This window comes from Linepithema humile, chromosome 4, assembly GCF_040581485.1.
Source record: "Linepithema humile isolate Giens D197 chromosome 4, Lhum_UNIL_v1.0, whole genome shotgun sequence".
Lineage (NCBI taxonomy): Eukaryota > Metazoa > Arthropoda > Insecta > Hymenoptera > Formicidae > Linepithema > Linepithema humile.
Genome location: NC_090131.1, coordinates 15,690,509 through 15,712,340, shown reverse-complemented (window position 1 = coordinate 15,712,340; position 21,832 = coordinate 15,690,509). Strand labels below are relative to the sequence as shown.

At 29.1% G+C, this 21,832-nt stretch overlaps 2 protein-coding genes and 2 long non-coding RNA genes across 8 annotated transcripts in view; all 4 read right to left on the bottom strand.

The window, feature by feature from the left end:
- The window catches only part of LOC105680176 (uncharacterized), a 46,897-nt gene extending 44,671 nt beyond the window's left edge, over nucleotides 1-2,226 (bottom strand). Inside the window, exons 1-3 of one of the 2 annotated variants that reach the window (XM_067353306.1) lie at nucleotides 1,464-2,226; nucleotides 962-1,258; nucleotides 68-885 (exon numbers count right to left, since the gene is read on the bottom strand). The gene's annotated coding sequence lies outside the window, so the exon portion shown is untranslated. Of the gene's footprint in view, nucleotides 1-67; nucleotides 1,259-1,463 lie in introns of both variants that reach the window. The other variant, XR_010889753.1, reaches the window with a different exon arrangement.
- A 188-nt stretch (nucleotides 2,227-2,414) lies between these two features.
- On the bottom strand, nucleotides 2,415-5,688 carry LOC136999389 (FMRFamide receptor-like; the record flags this gene model as incomplete). Its single annotated transcript, XM_067353341.1, has 3 exons — nucleotides 2,415-3,715; nucleotides 4,737-4,883; nucleotides 5,164-5,688. Coding segments are annotated over 3 exons (723 nt in total), but the record flags the coding sequence as incomplete, so codon positions are not given.
- Nucleotides 5,689-5,925: 237 nt separating this feature from the next.
- On the bottom strand, nucleotides 5,926-11,066 carry LOC136999390 (uncharacterized). Of its 4 annotated transcripts, XR_010889764.1 has the most exons (5): nucleotides 10,132-11,066; nucleotides 8,755-9,931; nucleotides 8,248-8,472; nucleotides 6,710-8,074; nucleotides 5,926-6,513 (listed from the first exon to the last, which is right to left on the bottom strand). It is a non-coding gene; the product is annotated as an uncharacterized lncRNA (long non-coding RNA). The 4 variants fall into 4 exon arrangements; XR_010889762.1 differs by having other exon boundaries at nucleotides 8,248-9,931; XR_010889763.1 differs by having other exon boundaries at nucleotides 8,248-9,069.
- A 713-nt stretch (nucleotides 11,067-11,779) lies between these two features.
- On the bottom strand, nucleotides 11,780-20,882 carry LOC105680177 (uncharacterized). The gene is made up of 4 exons (XR_010889766.1): nucleotides 14,253-20,882; nucleotides 12,868-14,056; nucleotides 12,392-12,583; nucleotides 11,780-11,995 (listed from the first exon to the last, which is right to left on the bottom strand). It is a non-coding gene; the product is annotated as an uncharacterized lncRNA (long non-coding RNA).
- Nucleotides 20,883-21,832: the final 950 nt, after the last annotated feature.

Here is a 21,832-nt window from a genome sequence, read left to right as displayed (position 1 = left end):
GCATTTTCAGAGTAAATAAACAGTATATTATGTCGGTATTATTTTAGTATAAATGATTGATACGTACGTAACTACTAATGTAATGAAAGTAATGTTCAGGTAATTTCAAGATTACAAATATGCTTGAAACGAGAATTAGCATTCTTGTGATTTTATACTGCAGCTTTTTATCACTAAAAATCTGAGTTCTCTCATTAGAAGAATCGGACGCTGTAATCAACATTTTGCGAACACGATTTTGCTGGTAAATGTGATATCCTATCAGAGTATTGCAGATTACTATCACGAGAGCAGGTAAAGTAAATAGCGTAATAGAATCTATAACGGTCCTTATCTTTCTAACTCCTGTTTGTTTTTCGAATTTTATATATTTGTATAAATCGTAGACATTTATTCCTTTTTTTTCAAAATATGATACTTCATCTAGATAATACTTGAGCCCAATAAATAAAAAAACATGTAGAATGGTATATAAAATTGCTAATCCAATCAGTGTGATTACTATGATTTTTGCTCGTTTGACAGTGCACCAAGCTCGACGTAAAAGCGGATACTTCGTCACTATATATCGCTCGATGGTAAAGACTACTACAAGCCACACACTCATGAACTCGAAAAAGAAAGTCAAAATGTCCACCAAAAAATACAACCAAAACAAATAATTTTTATCTAGATGGATATTCATTAAAACGAGCCATTCAATGAATAATATTATTGAATAAGCGATGTCGCATATTGCTAGCACGCCCAAATAGATGTTGGACGAGAAAGAACGCATCTTTTTACGGAAGAGCACACTGGCAGACAAACAATTTCCTAAAAGACCCAGAATGATAAAAATCGGCAGACTGTATTTTCTGAAATTTATATAGGTTTCCACATCATCTGCAATTGCATGAAACATGTAATAAAAAGAATACAATTGATTTATGAAGTAAGTAATTGAAAAATGTCTGCCTACTATATCTTTGTTACATAAATCTTGGAACTTTTCAATTCTACTTATGTTCACAACTGGATTAAACGTCATATATATATTGTAGGGATGAATAAATTCTTTGACCATGTTTCGCAAACTTTCGTCAATATCTCTCTCGTTGTTACAAACATGCAATTCTAGTTCGTGTTTAGATATGCTGGAATAATCTTTGCCAAGATTATTTTCAGAAAACATCCTTGCGTATGATTGTGGATTGTGTGCAACAGTTGCTTATGAGATAAAAAGCAAAAAGCGGTATAATCAAGTTGCGTCACGCGCCTGAAAAAGCATTGTAACATTATTATATATATAATTTATTAAAATCAATAAATCTTGTATATAAATTTTATTTATCGATATATTTGTTAAAATAATTTTTTTTATTATTAAGAAAATGCAATATACAAAATAAAAATGAAATATACAAAATATATACAATATTTTAAGCATTAAAGTAAAATGTCTTACTCACTATCTCACTTACCTGAGAGTTGTTAAAAATTCTGAAGCCTATGAATACGAGCGTTACAAACTCTCAGCAATTCCCGGATTTTAATCTCTGAACTGCTAAACACTGACGATTGCAACAGACTGAATGTTGAGACGACTGACTCGGATGACGGTATTATTTCTTCCTGGAAGTTTGCGGCTTACCAAAATGATTAACATTTTGACCATAACGTTGTCCATATCCGTTGACATGTGAGTTTCTGCAGGAACTTATCGTTCTATGTAGATATTAATAATATCATTGGTATATAATCATGGATGTATGACCTTTTATCTGATTCCAGCGTTTCTTAATGCTATCAAATGTATTCTCAATAAATATGTTTGTGAATAAAGATACCACATCTAGAGAAGCGGTATAAGTCTTTGGATTAATCAGTTTTCCGTTTAATTTCTTGACTAAACTAAAACTATTTTTTATATAACTGCTAGGTTTGTTTATACTATTGTAAAGTAATTCATGTAAGTTTTTGACTAAATTATAAAAAGTATTTGACTAGAATAAAAGAACACAGAGCAGATATCAATAAAAAATCAGGTTCTCCCTCGGTAATTTCTTAGCACAGAATGGAATTCAATCATGATTTCAAATGGGACAAAATCAACAGACTAGACAGAGAACCTTGTTACAGCGAAAGACTAACTTCTGAAATACTACATATTAAAAGACAGAATACAGGACTAAACAAACAAAAGGACACGGAATTATTACCAGATACAAATCTACCAATACTTAAGAAATTCCCCACCCTTTAATCCACTCAATAGCCTATCCTCTCTTTCCTTTCCGTCTTACATCTTTGTCAGTCGAGTCCCGTTGACTACCGTTGACACATGTCTCATTTTTAAATTTTTGATACACACTTCTGACGGACTGTTTAAGGTATATATTTTTTAGGAAAAAATTTTTGTACTTAATTTTTTTTTAATTTTTTAAATTTTTTATTTCCGAATTGTAGTAATTTTCGACCATTTACATAAACCTTTTTGGTTGTTTTCTATTTTGCAAGTTAGATGGTCTTTGGCTTTACACATTTTTAACAAGAGTAACAACTAAATGTATAAACCGTATTATCAGAGGTATTTATACACATAAAAATTTTTTAATTTTAGGTTTTGAAGACGCTCCTGACCCTTACGTCGTTTCACATTAACAGGATATTTTACCAGAATCACAATCATTGTTCGAGAGCATTTCTAGCTTAATTAGCTTATCAGCGTTTTGTCTACTTACGACTACATTATTTATGTCAAATTTTTTACCCTGAAGATTGCCACATCCTTTAGGCCGAAACGTTTGTTGTTATAATTTTTTAATAAAATAAACTTTTTAGCAATTCTAACCAGCTCCTGCTTTATTAGTTCGTTGTTTTCACGATTATTGTTTAATAAAAAAGAACAATATCTTAATATTATTTGTATTTTTAAAATTACAAAACATGTTAAAAAGTGTTTATTATATAGAAAAAAATAATATGCACATGTGTAGTAATATGATGAGACATGTACTTGTATATCAATACATTGGTATAGATTTGTGATATAATAACATGTAAATAAAACATAACACATTTTTAGAATGTTCTTTTTCTTCTTTGAAAAATATTCTTGTAATGAATAAACGTGTAATTTACGCAACATTGATTATGACAAAATAAATTAACATTACAATCTACGATGCGACAGTTCACCTATTTAATAGTAAATCAACACTTTTTCTAAGTTATAGCTCATCTTCCAAGTAAAGTTTATTCTCACATTCATTAAGAGAATTGATAAAACTGTCCTTTTCTTTATGGTGCGCTGAAACATTGTATTATACATACTACCTACATATATGTGTATCAAATATTTTTAAATTTATTTTTGACTTTTAACGCTTTTAATACAATAATTTGTTTAACTATCTTATTTAGCTATTTGCAGTTAACTATATTTATATGAAATTATAATGTATATTATAATCTATCGTGTATCAATCAGGAGTGTTAGCTTCTTTTGAGAAACTATTAGCGTTTTCGATTATACAGGATTTGAACGACCCAGGGTTGATCAATCACTATTTTACTATAAATGCAAGTCTTTCATTGGTGGAGAGGTTGGAATGACGTCATTAACCAACCCTGGGTCGTTCAAATCCTGTATAATCGAAAACGCTATATCATTTGTGCGTTGTTAACAAACACATTGTTTTGTTTGAAGTGCGATTGGACGTAAACTTGCAAGCTGTAACAAAATGCAAAGTATTATCAAATTGAGAAAAAATTAACTTATTTTTCCTTTTATTCAATTAATTATAAAACTCATATAACAATTATAATAAAAGAATTTTATTAATGTAATATAAGTATGCACACTCAAAAAGTCGGTAAATTTACACAACAAAGATGTAAAAATTACACGATAAATAATGGGAACAGTGGCCCACTCATAAGGGGGGCGAGGGAAGGGGGTTAAAACTCCCTAAAATTGAATTAATATACTTTATTTTTTTATTAACTTAACAGCAAAAAGTAAAAAATCTGTAGTTAAATAAAATGCGTTCAAATATTTGTATTTTTTGTCTGTTATTAATTATAATCATAATTTTAATAATTCAAAATTCACATCAATATTCTTGCACACAAATAATTATGATAGCTTCTCCAGCTATACTGCTGTTTGAGCGTATACCTATAATATCTATTGTACTTTAAGATATTCATATTGTGGAAAGATTTAAATAAGTTACTTAAGAAACATCTAGCAGCCATATATATAGACAAATTTTCTAATTATTTAAGCAATCCAGTTAATCTGATTATTTATAGAAAAGCAAAAAAACTTGATATTAATTTATAATTATGCTACTATAAAAATAAATTTTATTTTTTATTAAACAATGTAACATTTTTATATTTTTTAGTGTGCAATATAAAATTATCCTGACTTTTGATCATACTGTTTCATTTTGTGTGTAAATTTTAAGCCCCCCCCCCCTGAAAAAAATATCCTGAGTGCGCCGCTAAATGGAAATATACTAGTATAAAATGTATGAAATTATGTAAATTTGCAATATATATTTAGTGAATTTCTGTTATTTATCATGTAATTTTTACATCTAATTTTGTAAATTTATCGATTATATTTTCAGTATAGAACGCCGTGTTTAATTATGGTTATATTACCTTATTATGACTGCATAATTGAACATCAAGCATACTGTTACTTATAATTATACATTTTCTTCATTTTTGTTTTTCCTTACATTTTTACGTTTTGTAAACATGTGGATTAGTTCTCTGCGAAAAGTTTGTCCCGTTGCGCAGTAGAGAACAAAATTTATACTGTAATGTGCTGTGTCCAATAACTTGAATATTATGTACATAACAAGCAAATTGACATATTTAGGTATCTGAAAAAATTATTATTGTTATTTTTGTTTTATATAGCCATTAATAATAACATATCGTATTTCAATGCATCCATTTTCTTACGAGAATATCTAATATAAAAAAACTATTGTATAATTTCATTCATAATGTAAAAATTAAACAGTATAAATTATTTTTAAAATTTCCAACTTTAAAAAAAAATTAATTAATATTTTTTTGTCATATACAGAATGCATTTTCAGAGTAAATAAACAGTATATTATGGTCGGTATTATTTTAGTATAAATTATTGATACGTACGTAAATAGCAATGTAAACAAAGTAATGTGCAGGTAATTTCAAGATTACAAATATGCTTGAAACGAGAATTAGCATTCTTGTGATTTTATACTGCAGCTTTTTATCACTAGAAATCTGAGTTCTCTCATTAGAAGAATCGGACGCTGTAATCAACATTTTGCGAACACGATTTTGCTGGTAAATGTGATATCCTATCAGAGTATTGCAGATTACTATCACGAGAGCAGGTAGAGTAAATAGCGTAATAGATTCTATAACGATATGTATCTTTTTAAATTCTGTTTGTTTTTCGAATTTTATATATCTGTATATATTATAGTCATTTATTCCTTTTTTTTCAAAATATGATATTTTATCTTGATAATACATGACCCCAATAAGTAAAAAAACATGTAGAATGGTATATAAAATCGCTAGTCCAATCAGTGTGATTACTACGATTTTTGCTCGTTTGACAGTGCACCAAGCTCGACGTAGAAGCGGATACTTTGTCACTATATATCGCTCAATGGTAAATAGCGTTTTCGATTATACAGGATTTGAACGACCCAGGGTTGATCAATCACTATTTTACTATAAATGCAAGTCTTTCATTGGTGGAGAGGTTGCAATGACGTCATTAACCAACCCTGGGTCGTTCAAATCCTGTATAATCGAAAACGCTAAAAGACTACTACAAGCCACACACTCATGAACTCGGAAAAGAAAGTCAGAATGTCCACCAAAAAATTTAACCAAAACAAATAATTTTTATCTAGATAGATCATTAAAACGAGCCATTGGATGAGTAATATTATTGAATAAGCGATGTCGCATATTGCTAGCACGCCCAAATAGATGTTGGACGAAAAAGAACGCATCTTTTTACGGAAGAGCACACTGGCAGACAAACAATTTCCTAAAAGACCCAAAATGATAAAAATCGGCAGACTGTATTTTCTGAAATTCATATCGGTTTTCACACCATCTGCAATTGCATGATACATGTAATAAAAGGAATACAATTGATTTATGAAGTAAGTGATTGGAAAATGTTTGCCTACAATATCTTCGCGCGCGTTACATAAATCTTGAAATTTTTTAATTCTACTTATGTTTACAAGTGGATGAAGCGTCATGAAATCTAAACTGTGGAGATAAATAAAAATTTCGGCCATGTTTCGCAAACTTTCGTCAAGATCTCTTTCGTTATTACAAACATGCAATCCTAGTTCGTGTTTAGATATTCTGGAATAATCTTTGCCGAGATTATTTTCAGAAAACATCCTGGCTTATGATTATAGATTGTTTGTTAACAGTTGCTTATGAAATAAAAAGCAAAAACCGGTATAATCAAATTGCGTCACACGTCTGAAAAAGCGTTATAACATTATTATATATATTATTCATTGAAATTAATAAATCTTGTATATAAATTTTATTTATTAATATATTTATTAAAATAATTTTTTTTTATTATTAAAAGAATAAAATATACAAAATATATAAAATATATATAGTATTTTAAACATTTAAAGTAAAATGTTTTACGGACTATCTCACTTACCAGAGAGTCGTTACTAATTCTGAAGTCTATGAATACAGGCGTTACAAACTCTCAGCAATTCTTAGATTACAATCATTGAACTGCTAACCACTGACGATTGCAACAAACTGAATGTCGAGACGACTGACTCAAATGACGGTATTATTTCTTTCTGGAAGTTTGCGGCTTACCAAAATGATTAACATTTTGACTATAACGTTGTCCATATCCGTTGACAAGTGAGTTTCTGCAGGAAACTGTCGCTGTTTGAAGGTATTAATAATCGCTATCATTAAAAAAAGCATTAAATATTATTAAATTAATACATAAAATTTATTAAACACAAATTTTTTTTATTTTTTTTATGAAATATATTATATTGAATATAATTTTTTTATTAGTTTAATAATTATGATTGAATGGCAACTGTAGTTATTATATACTATGTATGGAATTATAACAAAATATAGAGCAACAAAATAATTGAGTTTGTGTTGTTTAATTAATTTTATACTTTTAGTTAAATTAAGAGTTATGCACTTGTATGCAAAGTTATCGTTTTAGTATTTTAGGAAAATTTCGATTGCAATATTTATTTTACAAATTTAATTACAAAATAATAGCGTATTCTAAATTGATGATTGCTTTCTTTTTTTGACCACTATTTTTGACGCCGGATACAAATTCAATTTATATCATTAATTTAAGTATATTGATAAAAAATGCTCATAACATAAAAAGATGCAATATATAGTACATATAATAGTTAAAAGTCACACAACGTGTTAAAAAGCGTTTATTACATGGAATAAAACATGTACATTTGTAGTAAGTAATATAATGAGACGTGTGCTTGTATATCAGTACATTGGCCGGTATAGATTTGTGATATGATAACATGTAAATAAAACATTTTTAAAATCTTTTTTCCTTCTTTCAAAAATATTTTTGTAATGAAATAATATTTACGCAACATTGATGATAACAAATTGACTTTGCATTACGATCTAAGTTATAGCTCATCTTCTAAGTTATGGTTCACAATCATTAAGAGAATTGATAAAACTGTCCTTTCCTTTAGATGTGATAAAATAATGCATATAATATCTACATATGTGTGTTTCATAGAATTTTTCTATTGCTGTTTTTTATTTACATTCAATATTTTTAATGCAATAATATGTTTAGCTATTTTATGTAACTATTTGCAATTAATTATATTTTAATAAAATTATAATGTATTAATTATAATTAAAATTAAAATTATAATTATAATATTCCGTGTATATCAGCAGAGTTAACACCTCTTGAGAAACTTTCAATTGTGTGTTGCTTACAAACATATTGCTTTTTTGTTTGAAGTGCTGTTGGACATAAATTTGTAAGCTGTAAGAAAATGCAAAGTATTATCAAATTGAGAATAAATCGGTTTATTTTTGCTTTTATATATTTAATTATAAAAATCATATAACAAAGATAGTAACTTTTACATCTAGTTTTGTAAGTTTATCGATTTTATTTTCAAGATAGAACGTCGTGTTTAATTACTGTGGAATTACCTTATTATGATTGCATAATTGGACATCATTTATACTGTTACTTATAATTGTACATCTTCATATTTCTGTTTTTTCTTATATTTTTACGTTTTGTAAACATTTGAATTAGTTCTCTGCGAAAAGTTTGTCCCGTTGCGCAGTAGAGAACAAAATTATACTGTAATCTGCTGAGTTTAATAAGTCGAATATTATGGACATGACTACCACAATGACATTATCAGTTTCCTGAAAAAATTATTATTGTTATTTTTGTTTTTTATAACCATTAATAATAGCATATCGTATTTCAATGCATCCATTTTCTAGCGCGGACATGTAATATAAAAAAATTATTGTATAATTTAATTTATAATGTAAAAACTAAACAGTATAAATTATTTAGAAACATTCAAATTTTAAGATAAAATTAATTAATATTTTTTTGTCATATACAGAATGCATTTTTAGAGTAAATAAGCCATATGTATTATGGTTGGTATTGTTTTAATATCAATTATTGATACGTACATAACTAAAAATATAGAAAACGTAATTAGCTAATTTCAAGATTACAAATATGCTCGAACCGAGAATATGCATTCTTATGATCTTATGCTGAAGCATTTTGTCACTCGAAATCTGAGTTCTCATTAGAAGAATGGGACACTGTAATCAACATTTTGCGAACACGAATTTGCTGGTAAATGTGGTATTCTATCAGAGTATTGCAGACTACTATCACTAGAGCAGGTAAAATAAATATTATAATAGAATCCATAATATTTCTTGCCCAACTACTTTCATCCGGACTGTCCAAATTTAGTTTGTATACATCATAGATTCCTATATTTAAAAAAAAATACATTTTATCTGAATTATAATATAAATTCGTAGAATGTTACGTAAAATCGCTAGTCCCCCCCCCCCCCATCAGCGTTATCACTACGATTTTTGCTTGACAGTGCAATAGGACAGGACCGACGTAGAAGCGGATATCTTGTCACAATATATCGCTCGATGGTAATGGCTACTATAAGCTACACACTCAAGAACTCGGAAACAAAGCTCCAAAAATCCATTATGAAATGTATCCAATACAAATAATTTTCTATTGAACTTATATATATTATGATGAGATAGTAAATCAGTATTATCATCGAATAGATGATGTCGCTCATTGCTGATACGCTCAAGCAAATGTTGGACGAGAAAAAACGCATCTTTTTACGAAAGAGCACAATGGCGGACAAACAGTTTCCTAAAAAACGCAGAATAATAAAAATCGGCAGACTGTACTTTCTGAAATTTAAAAATGTCTCTAAAGCATCTGCAATTGCATGTTGTATGTAAAAAAAAAAAAAAATTTTATGACGTTAATGATTGGCGAATGTCTGCCTACAATATCTTCGTTACATAAATCATGAAATTTTTTAACTCTACTTATGTTTACAAGTAAATGAGGGATCATGGTACGTATTCCGTGGATATTAAGTTGAATTAAATATTTGGTCAAGTTTCACAAATTTTCGTTAAGATCTCTTTTGTTGTCACAAACATGCAGTCGTAGTTCGTGTTTAGATATGCTGAAATAATCTTTGCCGATATTATTTTCATATAACATCCTGCGCCCGATTATGGAAGGTTTGACAACAGTTGATTATAAAATGAAAATAAAAAAGCGATGTGATCAAGTTGCGTCACGCGTCTGAAAAAGCGTTATATCATTATTATATTATATATGTTATTCATTGAAATCAATGAATCTTGCATATAAATTTTATTTATTAATACATTTAATAATATAATTTTTTTTATTGTTATTAAAATAAAATATACGAATTACATAAAATATATACAGTATTTTAAACATTTAAAGTAAAATGTTTTACGCACTATCTCACTTACCTGAGAAATATTAAAAATTCTGAAGCTTACGGGGGTTACAGACTCTCAGCAATTCCCCAATTTTAATTGTTCAACTGCTAAACACTAACGATTGTAAGCGACTGAATGTCGAGACGACTTGAATGATGATATTATTTCTTCCTGGAAGCTTGTGGCTTACCAAATGTTTAACATTTTGATTATAATGTTGCTTATATCCGTTGACGTGTATGTTTCCGCAAAAGTCTGTCGCTCTACTAAAGTATTTTTAATGACATTAAAAGGAAGCAATAAATTATTAAAATAATACGTAAAGTTTATTTAAAACGGATCTTTTTTATTTTCTCATAACAGATATTTCATTGAATATAGTTTTTATTAGCATTATATTTATGATTGCATGGCAACTGTGGTTATTATATATTACGTATTGAATAACTACGACATTATAATATTTTATTTTGTACACTTTAATTACACTTTAATATTATATGTTTAGTTTTATTAAAATTTATATAGTTGCATGCAATATTATCATGCTACTATTTTGGGAAAACTTTATTACCAATATTCGTTTGAATAATGAACAATATTTATTAACACATTCTAAATAAGTTGATGAAATTGCTCTCTCCTTTTGACAACTGTTCGCAATGGCAATTATAAATTCAATTTTTATCATAAACCTATTTGTAAGTATATTAGTCGAAAATGCACAGAACATAAAAAAAAAACAAAATGTACATGAAATAAATAAAAATTACAATAATTGATTAAAAGCGTTTCTTATATACAGGGTGTCTGGCAATAATCGCCCCACCGGTCACATACAGGTAGAGGAGGTCAAATCGAGTAGAAAAGTCCTTTACCATTTTTTAATTTTCATAATAAGTACTGAGTAATTAACGAAAAAAGATCGGCGAATCCGCGCGAGTAAAGCGCGCGCGGTGAGAAGGACATCCCACTGCTATGCGATCACTAGGCGCGCGATGAAGCGTTGGGAGGAGCGCTCTACAAATGACAATGGCAACATACGAGCGGCGCGTAACGCTAGATCCTTGTGTCCTAGTGATCGCGTAGCAGTGGGACGTCCTTCTCACCGCGCGCGCTTTACTCGCGCGGATTCGCCGATCTTTTTTCGTTAATTACTCAGTACTTATTATAAAAATTAAAAAATGGTAAAGGACTTTTCTACTCGATTTGACCTCCTCTACCTGTATATGACCGGTGGGGCGATTATTGCCAGACACCCTGTATAGAAAAGCGTTTATCATTTTGTATAAACAAGTAATATGCACGTGTGTAGTAAGTTAAATTATCAGACATGTGCATACTAGTATATCAATACACTGATATGGATATTTGTGACATAATAACATATAAGTAGAACACAATTCGTTAGTAACACGTTTTTGTCATTTTAGAAAATATTCCTGTAATAAAAAGATGTCATTTACGTAACTTTGATGATAACAAATTGTTTTTGCTTTACAATCAATGGTGTGATAATTTTCCTATTTGAAATAATTAAAAATTAATATTTTTTCTAAGTTATATAAATTAACATTTGTTAACAGAATTGACAAATCTGTCGTTTTGTTTATAGTGCGCTGAAACATTCTACATATTACCTACATATTTGTGTATCATAAATTTTTTTCATTGTTACTTTTGACTTACTTTTAACACTTTTGATACAACAATGTTTAACTATTTTATTAAGCTATTTGCAGTTAACTATATTTATATAAAGATATAATGTATATTATAACCTCTCGTGTATCAATCAGGAGTGTTATCTTCTCTTGAGAAACTTTCAGTTGTGCGTTGTTAACAAATAAGCACAATGTTTTGTTTGAAGTGCGGTAGGACGTAAACTTGCAACCTGTAACAAAATGCAAAGTATTATAAAATTATAAACAAATTTTCTTATTTTTGCTTTCATACATTTAATAATAAAAGTCTTATAACAAAAATAGTATAAAAATTTTTAATTAATGTAATACTTATAAGTATGCACATGTCAAAAAATTCGATAAATTTACACAACGAAGATGTAAGAATTACATAATGATTAATGGAAACAGGATGTAATTAGTGAATAGTATAAAATTTATAAAATTATTTAAATTTACAATATATATTTAGTAAATTTCTGTTATTTATCAAGTAATTTTTACATCTGACTTTGTAAATTTATCGATTTTATTTTCAGTATAGAACATTGTGTTTAATTATGGTATTATCTTATTAAGACTGCATAATTTGTCATCAAACATACTGTTACTTATAATTATTCATCTCCATGATTTCTGTTTTTTCTTATATTTGTACATTTTGTAAACATGTGGATTAGTTCTCTGCGAAAAGTTTGTCCCGTTGCGCAGTAGAGAACAAAATTTATACTGTAATGTGCTGCGTCCAATAAGTCAAATATTGCGACCATAACTAACGAAACGTTATATTTAGGTATCTGAAAAATTATTATTTTTATTTTTGTTTTATATAGCCATTAATAATAACATATCGTATTACAATGCATCCATTTTTTTAAGCGGAGATTTAATAAATTATTGTATAATTTCATTCATAATGTAAAAATTAAACAGTACAAATTATTAAAAGTACAATATTTTAAAAAATTCAAATTTTAAGAGAAATATTAATTAATGTTTTTTTGTCACATACAAAATGCAATTTTAAAGTAAAAAGACTATATATTATAGTCGTTATTTAATATAAATTATTGATACGTACGTAACGAGTAATGTAGAAAAAGTAATGCACAGGTAATTTCAAGATTACAAATATGCTTGAAACAAGAATAAGCATTCTTGTGATCTTATACTGAAGCATTTTGTCACTAGAAATCTGAGTTCTCTCATTGTCAGTAGCAGAATCGGACGCTGTAATCAACATTTTGCGAATACGATTTTGCTTGTAAATGTGATATCCTATGAGAGTATTGCAGATGACTATCACGAGTGCAGGTAAAGTAAATATCATAATAGAATTCATAATCATATTTTTAAGTGCAGCGCTTTTTTGAATGTCCAAATTTAGATGTTTGTATAAATCATAGCTACTTATATTTTTTGTTTTTAATATTTCATTCGAATAAGTCATGGTCCAAATAAAAAGAATGTCGAACAAAATCGCTAGTCCCATCAGCGTGATTACTACAATTTTTGCTCGTTTGACAGTGCACCATGATCGACGCAGAAGCGGATACTTCGTTACAATATATCGCTCGATGGTAAAGGCTACTATAAGCCACACGCTCAAGAACTCGGAAAAGAATTTCGAAAACTGTTTCAAGTAAATTAACCATACAAAGTATGCGTTATTCATTGATTCTATATCTATTAAAATGAACCAATAAATGAGTAATATTATCAAATAAGCCATGTCGCATATTGCTAGCACGCTCAAGTAGATATTGGACGAGAAAGAACGCATCTTTTTACGGAAGAGCACACTGGCAGACAAGCAGTTTCCTAAAAGACCCAGAATAATAAAAATCAGCATAATGTACTTTCTGAAACTTATAGAGGTCTCAAAAGTATTTTCCAGTGCATAATTAAGCTTAGAATAAGAATCAAATTCATATATGACGTCAGTGATTGGAAAATAACTGCCTACAATATCTTCGTTACATAAATCTCGGAACTTTTCAATTCTACTTATGTTCACAGGTGACTGAAGCGTCATGAAACGTATATTGTAGAAATAAATAAAATCTTCGGCCATGTTTCGCAAACTTTTGTCAAGATCTCTTTCGTTGTTACAAACATGCAATAGTAGTTCGTGTTTAGATATGCTGGAATAATCTTTGCCAAGATTATTTTCAGAAAACATCCTTGCGTATGATTGTGGATTGTGTGCAACAATTGATTGTGAGATGTAAACGAAAAGCAAAAAGGTATAATCAAGTTGCGTCACGCGTCTGAAAAAGCGTTGTAATTATAATGTATGTTATATTTATTGAAATCAATTAATCTTGCATATAAATTTTATTTATTAATATATTTATTAAAATAATTTTTTTTTATTATTAAAAGAATAAAATAAACAAAATATATAAAATATATACAATATTTTAAACATTTAAAGTAAAATGTCTTACGGACTATCTCACTTACCAGAGAATCGTTACTAATTCTAAAGTCTATGAATACGGGCGTTACAAACTCTCAGCAATTCCCAGATTACAATCATTGAACTGCTAACCACTGACGATTGCAACAAACTGAATGTCGAGACGACTGACTTGGATGACGGTATTATTTCTTCCTGGAAGTTTGCGGCATACCAAAATGATTAACATTTTGACTATAACGTTGTCCATATCCGTTGAAATGTGAGTTTCTGCAGGAACCTATCACTGTTTGAAGGTATTAATAATATTATTAAAAAAGCATTAAATATTATTAAATTAATACATAAAATTTATTTATAACAAAATTCTTTATTTTTCTCATAAAAGATATTACAGTAAACATAGTTTTTTATTAGCATAATATTTATGATTATCTGGCAACTGTGGTTGTTATACATAACTGTGGTTGTTATAATACGTATTGAATAACTAAAACATTAAAATATTTTATTTTGTACAGTTTAATTAATATTATATATTTAGTTTTTTTGAGATTTTACATTTGTATGCACAATACCGTACTACTGTTTTAGGAAAACTTTATTACTAATATTTGTTTGAATAATGAACAATACTAAATTAGTACATTCTAAATAAATTGATGAAATTGCTCTCTTCTTCTGACAACTGTTTGCAATGGCAATTATAAATTCAATTTTTATCAAAATGTATTTTTAAGCAAAATTTACATGTAATAAATAAAAATTGCAATACCTGTTTAAAAGCGTTTCTTATATATAGAAAAGCATTTATCATTTTGTATAAACATGTATATTGCACGTGTATAATATGTGAAATTATCAAACATGTGCACACTTGTAAGTATATTAATACACTAGCTGATATAAATATTTTGACATAATAAGATATAAGCAGGGTTGGGAAAGTAATTTTGTAAAAGTATCTAGTTAAAGTTACAGTTCTTTTCATTGAAGAACAACTAGTTACAGTTACAAGTTACCGATTCTAAAAAAAAACACGTTACAGTTATAGTTACTCAAAAAGTAACGAGTCGTTACTTTTTAGTTACTTTTTTGCAATAAATGTGCACTACTATTTTAAATATACGAATCTTACATTTCAAGATTTATTAACTTATTATATACTACATAGGTACTTAATTTTATGTTGTATTATTTTATATGTAATAAATCACAATTGTTTTAAACTTAAAATAAAAATACATTTAAAATATTAAATTAATTAATAATTTAAAATAAATTATTCTAAGTGTATAATAATAAAAATAATAAAAAATTAATATAATATAATAAAAAGTAATATAATAAAAATTATAGGATTAAGATTTTTCAGTTTAAAAATTCACGAATTTCACACAAACAGTCGTAACTTTCCGAAAAATCGTAGACTAATGTTTCAGTTCTTCTTAAAGTCCCAATGTTATGCTTATGTGATAATTATCCTCAAAGATAATTTATTACTTGGTGGCAGTGCATTCTTTAAATGAAAATTTGTTTATTTCTGTTGAATTTCATAATTAATATCTATACGGTTATCCGTCTATTTATTTAACAAATATCGAATCTACACTAAATATGACAATTTTGTTTCTTTCCTTATGCATATGTTTATACAACTATGCAAGTTTGTCTGGATAGGCCCTAATTCTTGCAATTAATACAACCGTATATAGAATATCAAAGTAACTGTTAAATTAGTTACTAGTTACCATAAACATGTAACTAAGTTAAGTTACAGTTATAGATGAAGAAAAAAAAAAACAAAGTTAAGTTATAGTTACCAAAAAAAAATAACTGTAACTGTAACTTCGTTACAAGTAACGAGTTACTTCCCAACCCTGCATATAAGTAGAACGCAATTTGTTAGTAACACGTTTCTGTCATTTTAGAAAATATTCCTGTAATGAATAGATGTCATTTACGTAACTTTGATGATAACAAATTGTTTTTGCTTTACAATCAATGGTGTGATAATTTTCCTATTTCAAATAATTAAAAATCAACATTTTTTCTAAGTTATATAGATTAATATTTATTAACAGAATTGATAAATCTGTCGTTCTCTTTATGGTGCGCTGAAACATTCTACATATTACCTACATATTTGTGTATTATAAATTTTTTTTAATTGTTACTTTTAACTTACTTTTAACACTTTTGATACAACAATGTTTAACTATTTTATTAAGCTATTTGCAATTAACTATATTTATATAAAGTTATAATGTATATGATAACCTCTCGCGTATCAATCAGAAGTGTTAGCTTCCCTTGAAAAACTTTCAGTTGTGCGATGTTAACAAATACAATGTTTTGTTTGAAGTGCGATTGAACGTAAACTTGCAAACTGTAACAAAATGCAAAGTATTATCAAAATAAGAATAAATTAGTTTATTTTTGCTTTTATACAATTAATTATAAAAATCATATAACAAAGATAGTAAACAAATATTTGATTAATGTAATATAAGTATGCACACTGTCCAAAAATTCGACAAATTTACACAACATTGACGTAAACATTTCATAATAAATAATGAAAATATACTAAGTAAATAGTACAAAATTTATAAAATTATGTGAATTTACAATATATATTTAGTAAATTTCTGTTATTTATCATGTAAATTTTACATTTAATTTTGTAAATTTATCGATTATATTTTCAGTATAGAACGCCGTATTTAATTATAGTATTACCTTATTATGACTGCATAATTGGACATTAATCATACTGTTACTTATAATTGTTCATCTCCATGTTATTTCTGGTTTTTCTTACATTTTTACGTTTTGTAAACATGTGGATTAGTTCTCTGCGAAAAGTTTATCCCGTTGCGCAGTAAAGAACAAAATTTATACTGTAATGTGCTGTGTCTAATAACTTAAATATTATGGACATAACAAACAAATTGACATATTTAGGTATCTGAAAAAATTATTATTGTTATTTTTGTTTTATTTAGCCATTAATAATAACATATTTCAATGCATCCATTTTCTTACAAAGATATCTACTAGGATATCTATAAAAAAACTATTGTATAATTTCATTCATAATGTAAAAATTAAACAGTATAAATTATTTTAAAAAATTCCAACTTTAAAAGAAAAAATAATTAATATTATTTTGTCATATACAGAACGCATTTTTAGAGAAAATAAACTGTATATTATAGACGGTATTTTTTTAGTATAAATTATTTATACGTACGTAACTACTAATGTAATCAATGTAATGTTCAGGTGATTTCAAGATTACAAATATGCTCGAAACAAGAATAAGCATTCTTGTGATCTTATGCATTTTGTCACTAGAAATCTGAGTTCTCTCATTAGAAGAATCGGACGCTGTAATCAACATTTTGCGAACACGATTTTGTTGGTAAATGTGATATCCTATCAGAGTATTGCAGATTACTATCACGAGAGCAGGTAGAGTAAATAGTGTAATAGAATCTATAACGGTCCTTATCTTTCTAACTTCTGTTTGCCTTTCAAATTTTATATGTTTGTATATATCATAGACATTCATTCTTTTTTTTTCAAAATATGATACTTTATCTAAATAATACTTGATCCCAATAAATAAAAAAACATGTAGAATGGTATATAAAATCGCTAGTCCAATCAGTGTAATTACTACGATTTTTGCTCGTTTGACAGTGCACCAAGCTCGACGTAGAAGCGGATACTTTGTCACTATATATCGCTCGATTGTAAAGACTACTACAAGCCACACACTCATGAACTCGGAAAAGAAAGTCAGAATGTCCACCAAAAAATATAACCAAAACAAATAATTTTTATCTAGATAGATATTTATTAAAACGAGCCATTCGATGAGTAATATTATCGAATAAGCGATGTCGCATATTGCTAGCACGCCCAAGTAGATGTTGGACAAGAAAGAACGCATCTTTTTACGGAAGAGCACTGTTACGTGCCGCAACTTATAGTTTCTTAGATTACTCTTTTTATTCGAACCTTTGAACCTTTTTTTATCTTTACTCCTTATTGATCCTAAACACATGACCCTTCGATAACTGCAATAAACATTAACACTGTCCCTATGCCTAACGCATAATTTCCCTTTGACAAAATTGCCTTCTTCCAATAAACATTCCGCTGCTAGGATTTTCCTACAGCACCTTAAACGAAGATCATTCTCGCCAGTTCAGTTCTCGATCAAAGCTCAAACCAGCAACACCGAATAAAGACTTTTTCCACAAACGTGTCCCGACTTATTCTAAATAATCTATTACGTAGCTATACGCTCGTAACAATTGGTGGCAGCGGTGAGATTGTTTGTGTGTAAAAGTGCGGAAATTTTTACTATAATTTTACTATGATTGCTGTTAATTAATATCAAGTGAAAGAAAGTTAGAGACCCGGAATTCGAGAAAATTTCGTAGCCAAGCAAGACTATCAAGTAGAAGAACCGAGGTCAATCATAACTTGGTGCTATCCTGACGAAATTAACAGGAGCACATTTCGATCAATCTGTTGAGATCCTGTCTGTTAGCCGATAAAACCACGACGTGTAGTTTACAACCTACCCCGAGGAAAAAGACATCAGGACGCTCCTGAACGAGCACAGCAGCTAACGAAGGAAAAGGACAGCAACAACGAGACTCCGTGGACGGCCAGCACGAAAAAAGGTCAACCTTCATCATCATCTCATCAACGTCATCATCATCAATTCATCTATATCTACCAGCGGCGTGAAACCATCTTGTCATAGATATGCTGCGCATCGTACTTTTGTAAGTCTATGAATTTTGTAAACTTTAGAGACACTAAAGCGCATTATAATACAGACAGTTTGGAAAGTAGTTCGTCGATTAGTTATATTAGCGATAATAATTCTAAACATAATCACGTAATCTCAAATTTAGAAACAATCAATATGAACGATCGAACAGAAACGGTAGAGTCAGCGCAAGGCGTAGATCATTTTGGCACAAATCTAGAAAGTCGAAGATCCTCGACGAGTAACAGTAGCTATTTTCCCGTCCGTAATAGTTTATCGCTCATACCTGTTTTTAATGGAACAAATATTCCAGTGACGCAATTTACAGCAGATTGTAAAGGAGTTAATAATTTAGTCGAGCCAGACGATAGGTTATTTTTCTTTAGATCGGTCTTACAAGTTAAATTAACAGGAGATGCCGCGTTAGTGAGAACAATCTATACAATAAATAATCTTGATGATTTATGCAAAGCATTAGAAAAGGAATTCGGAAATTCCAAAAGTTTTGACCATTGGGAAGTGGAAATTAATAAACTTCAGCAAAAAAGAAATGAATCCATTGAAGATTATGCTACTAGAACCAGAAAATTAAATTTCGAAATGATCCTTGCAATTTCTAATTACCCTGATCCAACAGCAAGAGCAGGACTAAGAATCTTTGCAACGAATAAATTAATTACTTATTTCTTAGGCGGATTACACAATCAAACGGCACAACTTCTTTTATCACAAAAATTTAACACGTTAGAAGACGCAATAGAAAGTGCAACTAGGTACATTACAACATCTAATTATCATTCAGAAAGATTTAGACAAAATAGATTCAACGATACATCGCGAATAACTTGTAATTATTGCAGGAAAATAGGACACACTGAAAACAAATGTAGGAAAAAACGTTACGATTCACAAAATGCCTCTCGTGAAAATCAAAATTCTTGACAAAATAACCAATATAATAACGTCAGACGCGAGCAAAATTTTTCGCGGAATAATAACCCGAACGGAAGCAGATTTAACAGTAACCAAAATTCTTCTAACACTAACTATCAATCCAACCGGTTTAACCAACCCAATCAATATAATCAATCAAATTATCAACGTAATAATAATTTATCTAACAACCTACTTAATAATTGAACTAATAATTCACATTTAAACTACCATGGCCAAGCGAAAAGCACGCAACGTCAAGGCCAAATATCGAGTCGCGCACATCCGATTCAATCACTAGAACAAGAGCAAGAACATATACAATCAGAACAACCTCAAGGAATCTTATATCAATCCCATTCGAAGAACTTAGAAATTCAGGAGACAGATTCTTGTTAGATACAGGCGCTGATATTAACATCATTAAAGCTAACGCATTAGAGCGCGATACACTTGTGTATGTCGATGAAAAAGTAGAGATCCAAGGCATAACCGAAGAAAAGCAACAAACTCTCGGAACTGCATACTTACATTCAAATACGGGAGTTCACGAATTTCATGTAGTGCCCAGTAAATTCCCTTTGAAGGAACAAGGAATTATAGGTTCTACATATCTGCGTCAAGAAAACGCGAAAATTGACTTCAAAACGCGAACGGTAACAATTAGCAATAATCAAAGATACCCATTAGAATTTAGTAATCGAATAACGTTACCGAATAGAAGTATTTGCCCTGTGATGTTACAAACGAAACATTATAACATTGATAATGCATTCATAGATCACAAAGAGTTAGAACGTGGTGTTTTTCTAATGAATAGCATAGTAAAAGTGAATTACGCGGGAGAAACGTATACATACGTGACAAACACGACTGAAAAAGAAGTAGAACTAGAGTTACCTGAGATCGATGTAGAGCCAGTGGATATTACCACGAGCCCGAGGGACAGCCCTACATATAAGATAGACTCGATAATCTCAAATAATGTAACAAAAAGATTAAAATTATTAAAACAGAATTTAAGATTAGATCATTTAAATGAAGAAGAAAAACAGTCAATACAACCTATAATCGAAAATTTTAATGATATATTCTATTTACCGGGAGATCAATTAAAAGGTACTAATAGAATTACACACTCTATAAATACGACAGATAACATCCCTATAAACGTAAAACAATATAGATATCCACCGATCCATAAAAACGAAATTAAAAATCAGGTAAATAAATTATTAGATCAGGATATTATTCAACCGTCTGTTTCACCGTATAACTCACCGTTATGGGTAGTACCAAAAAAACCCGACGTTGATGGCAACAAACGATGGCGGTTAGTAATAGACTTCCGTAAACTAAATGAAAAAACAGTCGGAGATGCATACCCTTTACCTAACATATCAGATATCTTAGATCAATTAGGCAAAGCTAAGTATTTTTCGTGTTTCGATTTAGCCTCAGGCTTTCATCAAATTCCCATGGATCCGCAAGACACCGTAAAAACAGCCTTTAACACGCCTAACGGTCATTTCGAGTATAAAAAAATGCCATTCGGTTTAAAGAACGCCCCCGCGACGTTTCAACGCCTGATGGATAACGTTTTAACCGGACTACAAGGAAATGTTTGCTTTGTTTATTTAGACGATATCGTTATATACGCACAAACTTTAGAAGAACATAAACAAAAATTACACCAAATTTTCGAACGAAACAAAGAAACTGGTCTTAGCTTACTGCCAGACAAGTGTGAATTTTTCAAGCGCGAATTAACATATTTAGGTCATATAATATCAGATAAGGGAGTTAAACCTAACCCAGAAAAAATAAAAGCAATCGAGCAATATTCCGTTCCTAAAAATCATAAACAAATAAAACAATTTTTAGGACTTGTAGGGT